Source organism: Convolutriloba macropyga, chromosome 1 (assembly GCF_964194025.1).
Source record: "Convolutriloba macropyga chromosome 1, txConMacr16.3, whole genome shotgun sequence".
In the NCBI taxonomy this organism is placed as follows: Eukaryota; Metazoa; Xenacoelomorpha; order Acoela; family Convolutidae; genus Convolutriloba; species Convolutriloba macropyga.
In genome coordinates, this window is record NC_134468.1 from 19,826,283 (window position 1) to 19,834,670 (window position 8,388).

At 38.6% G+C, this 8,388-nt stretch overlaps 1 protein-coding gene and 1 pseudogene across 1 annotated transcript in view; both read right to left on the minus strand.

Annotated features, from left to right (window-relative positions):
* Nucleotides 1–623: 623 nt before the first annotated feature.
* Nucleotides 624–2,425, minus strand: LOC142346788 (cytosolic non-specific dipeptidase pseudogene; annotated as a pseudogene).
* Nucleotides 2,426–7,478: 5,053 nt separating this feature from the next.
* LOC142336170 (ERO1-like protein beta) overlaps nucleotides 7,479–8,388 on the minus strand; it is a 459,014-nt gene continuing 458,104 nt past the window's right edge. Inside the window, exon 4 of the mRNA XM_075384794.1 lies at nucleotides 7,479–8,388. This exon is cut by the window's right edge and continues 187 nt beyond it. Coding sequence (XP_075240909.1) covers nucleotides 7,672–8,388 — 717 coding nt within the window. The 3' untranslated portion in view covers nucleotides 7,479–7,671.

The following is an 8,388-nucleotide window of genomic DNA, read 5'->3' on the forward strand; positions in this document are numbered from 1 at the left end:
AACGGTTTAATATGCGTATTTGCCCGGGGTGGGTCAGCTTTCGCAAGCCTGATTATTTTACCGCTCTATCTTTTTAGAATGCGTAAGAATGTTTTGAAATTTGGCTGCAGAAAAAGACAGCCTCTATCATTAATTGTCACATTTCTTAGTTTTTTTCATTCACTCAATGCATACTTTCTCATCAAAGTTGATCTTAAAAATGCGAAACCCGCAATGTGACTCAGTATATATTGCTACGGGTTACCTAACAATTTACCCAATGCCATTATACCCAATGCCATTATACCCAATTCACATTAATATTTTGGTTCCATAATCCGAGTACTAATTAGCTGAAAATAGCTCTTGCACGTATGATTTAACAAGCGGATAATTTAATCCTATGTTCGGTTGTAATAGTTTCATATCAAGTCCCACGGTCCGCTGAGGCATGGCCATTAAATATGTTAAAACATAGGGTAATAACGACCGCTAATTTGTTGTCGAATTATTGAACGGAAGTATCAAAGTACATTGGGTATAATGGCATTGGGTATATTGGCATTGGGTATAATGGCATTGGGTAAATTGTCCTGACACCATTGCTACGCTGTTTCATTGACAAGCACGATGCTGTCAAAAACTCAGGTAGTTGATTGAATTAGCAACAATGCTTGGAAATATAACACTAAAATTAACCATTCTAGAAGCAGCATTATAATATTTACAGCGATGAGTCTTTGTAAGCCACTTTATCAGTCCTCCTTATCCTGTCGCTTCTCGGAGTTCAGTCTTACTCAACAATCGCAACTTGTTCCAAGTAATGCGCAAATAACTCCATTCCTTTGAAATAATTTCTCTTATCCAATTTCTCATTCTGAGAATGAGCCGAGTCATCGCACGCACCCATTGGAAGCAAAAGCACACTTTTGTTCAAAGCATTTTGGAAGTACAGAGTCGTAGGGATGCTTCCCCCTTCTCGCGTCAGATCAGGTTCAACGCCGAACACATTCTTACACGCAATTCGACCAGCTAAGTATTGGGGGTCATTAAAGTCAGCAACCCAAGCCTCCGCTCCTCCCTCCTCAATTTCGAATTCCATTTTGTTTGGGCTGTCCAGTTTCGCGAACTCGTTTCGAAGGTGAGCCTCCACAAGCTCTCCAACTTTGGTCTCATCCATATCGGGAACAAGGCGAATAGAAAATTTTCCAATTACCTTACGAGGAATCACTGTTTTGGATCCAGGTTCTGAGAATGCGCCTTCGATTCCGTGCAAGGAGAGAGAGGGGAATCGCCATCGACTCATGAGCAGACGTTCTTTGGTATCATGAATTAGCCTGGTAGCATCAATTTCTTCTCTGAATTGCTCAGGGTCGAAATCCAGGTTGGGATAGATCAACTCCTCATCTGCAGTCACTGGCGCCACCATTTCATTTATCCCGGGCACCAAAATTTTGCCTTTACTGTCGACAAGACTCGACATCAACTTGACAAGATCAGTCATGGCTTCCGAGACGGCTCCTCCATATACTCCTGAATGCAAGTCCTTGCAAGCACACTGAATTGACAAGAAGAAATAGGATATTCCCCTGAGGCCATAAGTCAGACAGGGTTTGTTCTTACCCAACCAGTAATTGTCAGATATACACACAAAGTCAACGTCCTTCAGAAACTTGTCTTTCTCTTCCAAAATCAAATCTTCCAAACCATCTGAGCTACTTTCTTCCATTCCCTCCAAAACAAACTTCAAATTGACAGGAATGTCAACCTCACAAGCTTTGAACGCTTCAATTACATTCAGCCATCCCAAAACTGGACCTTTGTCATCAGTTGCTCCGCGTCCGAACATTCGACCTTCCTCATCAACTGTCAGTTCAAATGGTTCCGTATTCCAGCCATCTACAAGAGCTGCTGGCTGCACGTCCAAATGTCCATAAATGCAAATAGTCTTCTTACTGGGATCATTTCCCAATTCCGCCAGAAGAATCGGAGGCAATGGAATTTCAACGTCCTGAACTTTCTGCAGCCCAATGTCTCTCAAGGTAGTTTGAGCTCCCAATTTAACCAGCTCTTCTTTAACCATCTCCACCATTCTGATAACTTCCGGTCGCAAAGAAGGAGTAGCCGATACGCTCTTGATAGCCACCCAATCTTTCAACCGCTCAACATAGAGACCGTGGTTCTGCCGCAAATATTCAATAACTTTATCAAGAGTCATTTTCTAATCAGAAATTAAGCCGAGCACTAAACTATTAATTGTTCTACTGTTTCTATTTTTTTCGCTGCGAAAAGAAAACGACGAAATTATCACAAACCATAACTTCTCATCATTGACAAAAACGATTCGAGCAATTCAATAGTTTTAAAGCAAGAATACAAACAACTGAATGGCTTGTATTGTTTTGTTACTTCTATTTGTCTGGCAAAAGAGTTGTACTTTCATTGGTTTCAAGACATACAGTTTGAAACAACACACCTACTGACAGCTTTGAGAATTTTCTGCGGAGCCAGAAACCATAGTCAGCTCAGAAAAGCGAACAACAAAGTTACGTCACGTCAGTTAATTATTTCTCAGAATTGTAGTCAAGCCATAGGTATCAGACAATGATAAGATTAACAACAAAACAATGTAACGAGTCATGAGATCTACAAAAAAACTGTTTCATTTGAAGAACTTGAGACCAAAGAAATTGGGAGACGCGGAGCAGTGCATCCGATGCAATTCAAACAGTTAACCAAAACAATAGCTGGCAGGTTGCCAGAAAATAGGTACGATAGCTTCTTAGACCTGTAGTCTCAAACAAATGGGAAGAAATGAGACAAGGAACATTTTGGAAACAGGAAGTTTTTATACAAGTTGTTCTGACGTAAGTAACTGATTTAGACTTAGACTTAACCTTCAATTAGAATAAGAAAACCTCAATTGACCTTAACTCCTCCAATTATACTAAAAAAAACACTTTGAGAAAACGGAAACGACATTTTGAGTGAGGGAACTTCTGTGACAAAAAGAAACTATTCCCGTGAATGAAAAAAACATAGCAGGACAAGACCTGAAATAAAATCCAAATAATTAATTGAACAATTGCAACCCAACGGAGAAACATGGTTTCAAATACTTAGAGAAAACATAAACCGACAAATGTAGGAAGAATTGCTCTTGAACGACAGGCGAGGCTGTGGCTGTTAATTCAGGGGCTGTAGCCTAGATCAATTTTTCTTTAAGGATGCAAAAATTCCTGTCCCCGCCGGGACTCGAACCATTGCCCTCCCGAACCGTGACCCCAAGTACTTCCAACTGGTCCATCAGAACCTTATTCTTGCTCCGCTGCAACCAATTTATATTAGCAACAAGCTTTACATCGGAGTGAGAGCGATAGAGATCACTCAAAAATGAAAAAAGAAAGCGTAAAAAAGTCACTTGAGAAGTCAAAGAATGTTCTAGAAGAAAGGCGCAAAATTGTCAGCGAAAAGTTTGAATAAAACACACACACGTTTACAATAATTGCTATGAACTTTGTTCAAGAGCAATTGAACAGAAAAACAAAAAACAACTGACTAACGTCCGGCGAATTGCTCTCAAACGACCGGATGGCTTCCGCAGTAGTCAGCTAGGGCTTAGAGATGCCAGCATTAGGGGGACCGGAGTGTGTTGGGGGGGCAAGCGATGGGTAAGGTTGCAAAGGCTAGATGAGAGGGGGTTCAAATCGACAGGCGGAGGAGGCTGGACAATGGGAGTGTTGAGGGGAGGGGGCAATGGGGGGCTGATGGCCGGAGAGTGGGGGGAGGGAGGAGGTGACTGAGGAAACTGTCTCCTCAAAACAGTTTTGATAAATCGAATTCTTAGAGTATAGTAAGACTTAGGTCTCTAGGAGAACTTAATATCTCTCCCAGCGCTATCTGTTTATCCCATGTCTGAGGACGAAAGACAAATGGGTCAGATGAAAAATCGGTCAAGCAAAAAATCAAATAAAAAAGACCACAAGACTAATATAATTGCCACCAATTTCATTAGAGAGCAATTAATTAGAATTCAAAGTGTATATACTTCAAGATTCAGCAAGTTGAATACCACGGTCTTCGTTTAAATGTTTAAAAAAGAGCAGACAAATTGGCAAATACCTGCTTGGTATATAAGAGGCAATCAGACAGGCATACCAAATATAAAAACATAGCTGGCAGATTGCCAGAAAATAGCCGCAATAGATTCGTAGATCGGCAGTCTAAAAAAACAGTAAAAAAGACAGACCAAAAAAATTTGTCTTTTCATTGAAGGCTGATCTGGTATATTTTGATTAAAAATCTGTATAAGTTATTGCTGCCTCTATTAGCTGATCTCAAATAACCTTCATTTAGAGTGACACACACCCATTTGACCTTATCTCTTTGAATTAAAGTAAATAAAAGTCAATTTCAAAGTGAGGAAGTCATTTTTGAGAGTGAGGTAAGTCAAGTGTGACCAAAAATTTAATCACGCGAATGAACAAAAAAACTCGCTCCACTAAGAGCGAAAAATGACGTCACGCATGCAATTCAGTTGAAATTGCATGAACGAATGAACAAAAAGTGGCTGTGACGTCATATGGTCGTAACAAAAATCATGACGACGAAATAAAAAAAAAAAACAAGAGAAGGCCAATAATAGCCCCAGCTATCGCTGTGCGGCTATTAATAAAAAGAAAATTAAAAACGAATGTTGCAACAAGGGTTCCTTGGTGTCAGTAGCTTCAAAGCCAGAAAAGCATCGTTCAAATGAAAGCATAAACGCCGCACCCATATCACAACAATTTTTTTAACGACTACAGCTCAGAAAAAATGAAACTGACAAAACATTTTGAAAAATAATTAAACGAATGCATGCACACTTAGGGCATCAACAAAACTTTCCTGGCTAAAACCAACAATAAATGAGAAGCAGGCCACCAGAAAACAGGGGGCACATATAATCGAGAAACAAGCAAAAACTGGAAAACACTTTAAAAAAATTGAAGCCGCAAAAATTAAAGAACATAGCTGGCAGATTGCCAGAAAATAGCCGCAATAGATTCGTAGATCGGCAGTCTAAAAAAACAGTAAAAAAGACAGACCAAAAACATTCGTCTTTTCATTGAAGGCTGATCTGTTATATTTTGATTAAAAATCTGTATAAGTTATTGCTGCCTCTATCAGCTGATCTCAATTAACCTTCATTTAGAGTGACACACACCCATTTGACCTTATCTCTTTGAATTAAAGTAAATAAAAGTCAATTTCAAATTGAGGAAGTCATTTTTGAGAGTGAATTAAGTCAAGTGTGACCAAAAATCTAATCACGCGCATGAACAAAAAAACTCCACTAAGAGCGAAAAGTGACGTCACACATGCAATTCAGTTGAAATTGCATGAACGAATGAACAAAAAGTGGCTGTGACGTCATTTGGTCGTAACAAAAATCATGACGACGAAATAAAAAAAAAACAAGAGAAGGCCAATAATAGCCCCAGCTATCGCTGTGCGGCTATTAAAAAACTGCTCAAGTTCTTGACACCACTGATCATAAAACCAAAATTATGCAACTGAATTCTAGGCATTAACCCATGCGTAGGCTTTCAAAAAGTTGGGATCCTCAAAAAGATTAAAACCCTCCGAAATATGGAAATTTTCGTGAAAACAATTCAAACTTAATATAAAGTTGCTGAAGATCTTAACGTTTCATTAGCCTCTGAAGATTGAAGAGCTCAAAAAATGCTCATAATTTCCAAAAAACTGACCAAAATTGCAAATATTATTGAAAACCTAAAATTCGTCAAATGAATTTCTTGAAAACCATTCCATTGCCACTAGAAACTAAGCAATTACCTATTATCAATTCCTAGAGAGTTTCACTAGCCGTGATGTTAATAACATCCGAGCAATTTCTTTCTCTATATAAACCACTCAGTCGCTGATCTTCAAGTCTTAAAAGGTTTCATTTGCCATTAAGATCGAAACACGTTCAATCAAGATCAAAAATGAGAAAAATTTTCAAAAAATATTGTAAAAATCATTATCATTTTTCATGTTTAAGTTCGCATTACCAAAACATATAGCGCATAAATTGAACATAAAAAGACATTACGTCCAGCAAACGACCTTTATCAACTTTGTCAAACGTTAACTAAAAAGTTACCAGACTTAAAATCATGAAAAAAGTGAAAAATTGCACCAATTTGAGCTGCAAAACTCTGGTCAATTTGAATTTAGGCCTCCCCAGCAGCTTCAGCACTCTACGCACCTGAAGGACTACTAACGCCAACTAAATGCCTCTATTGGAACTTAAATATCCACTGGGCGTTACTGTTTATTCCGTTTTGAAAGATCAAAGTCATGGAAAAATGTGAGAAAATATAAAAAAAGACAGCACCAATACAATCGAATTCTTGGATCGTAAAAAACTCCCTCTAATAAGTGTGATAACAGCATCACGTTGGTATCAAATGCAATTCAGTCCAACAATTGCATGAAAAGTGATCATGTGATTGTAACAAAACAAAAAAATTGTAACAAAAAATTGTAACAAAACAACAAAAAAGTGATTGTAACAAAAAACAAGACAACAAAAAAAAACATAGCAGGACAAGTCCTGTAATAAAGAATTTTCATTGACTACACAAAATAACTGGACCTAGATGTAAATAGAAATTGAATCGGAAAAACATTTGGATAAAAACTGACGAAAAATTCTTTGAATTGTAAAAAACTCCAGAGAGTGCCAATTATAGCTCCGCTCAGTCATCGAAGCCATTAACAAAAAGTTTGCCACATAAGCTACTTAAGGTCCAATACATCAGAAACCGATATCCTTTTCCATCTAATAAAGATCAAAGATATGGCCATAAAAAGATAACAGCTCGAAGTCAAAAATGCAAGAGCACCTGCAACAGTATGGAACACGGAGAAGGTCAGTTTCTCGCATCTGCCCAACAATCATATCTTTTCATCTTATTGCGGTTACCAAAATTAACAATTTTTGACGGTAAATCAAACTGTTATCATCCACTAGTGTGCTTAGTGTTTCACTGAGGATATAGATTGCGCTCTTGTCTTCGGACATTGTTCCACGCTTCTCGCTTACTAATCATAAACTCCAATGTGAGCCCGCCATTCAGAGGATCGTATAGTATATTTACGTTCCTGGATGGTCGAATCTGGGGGCGTCAGCTACTTTGTCGGCGACCTGTGTTATTGCTTCAATTATCCAATAGAGCGGATGAATTTCTACGACCCACGTGATACTTCTGCTGTCGACTTTAGCCTGCGTGATACTTCTGCTGTCGACGTTAGCCTGCGTGATACTTCTGCTGTCGACATCGCATACAGCGTTTTACAATACCTAAACTTTTTTTAGTTCGATAATCTGCAGTCCTGGTATCTAAAGGTACTTAATCAACTAATTTTACCACCTACCTTACCTCAGTATATTTGAAGACTTAATACTTGGTGCTAAGACGTAACATTTGACAGGTAAACGGTTAAAACAATGAAAAATGATTTTTTATTTAAAATTTGCTCTAACTGAAATAACACAACAAATTTGGCTAATTTAGCAATATTACAATGAAATTAAATACACTTTAAAAAGAGCGAGGCCCATAAACCCGTCGATTTAAATGGCACAATATAAGTTTTGAGCTCATAGCAAATTATTTACATTAGTCTGAACCAATGAATTAATCAAAGTTCGGAATGTTTAAAATGTTTAGATGCACGCTCCCTGAACTCCTGGATATGCCATATACTTTCAGAGAGCTGTGCAAATGCATTGAACAAGGCCACAATCTCAGTCCTGGTTAACTTGGGATTCCTCGAAGGTTTCCTTTTCCCACTTCCACCAGGCCTATCATCCGCTCCTTCGCCATTAAAATCAGAGAACAGGATCTTCAATGCAGTTCCTAGACCTTGAGTCTGAATTTTGCCCCACAACTTGCACTTGTCGCAGCCGACGCAGTCCATAATGCGTGATATATTCCTGAATTGCGTTTTGTATACCTGCTTCAATGATTGCACTTCTTTATCTCGAAACAGAGTCTGTTCGTCAAAGTGTTTGGGAAACTTAGCGATACTATCAAGCAAAGCACTGACTAAACTCTTGGTCTCAACATCCGTCTCTTCGACATTGGTGAAGTAGTTCAACTTTGACAAAACAGGAGCAGCTCTAAGAATTGCTTTCATTTCGACTAAATAAAGAAAATAAATATTTTTAAGACGCTGCGGTCCCTCGTTGTTGGTTAGCACCGGATCGAATCGCTGTCGGAATTCACTGAGATTGTAACCAAAATTAAGGTCTCCGAAATGGCCTTTCAGGAGATACTTGGCAGCCAAATGAACACTTATACTAGCATGCAGTCCTGAAATGAGCCGGAAAAAGACTCGTTTTTCTGTACATACACG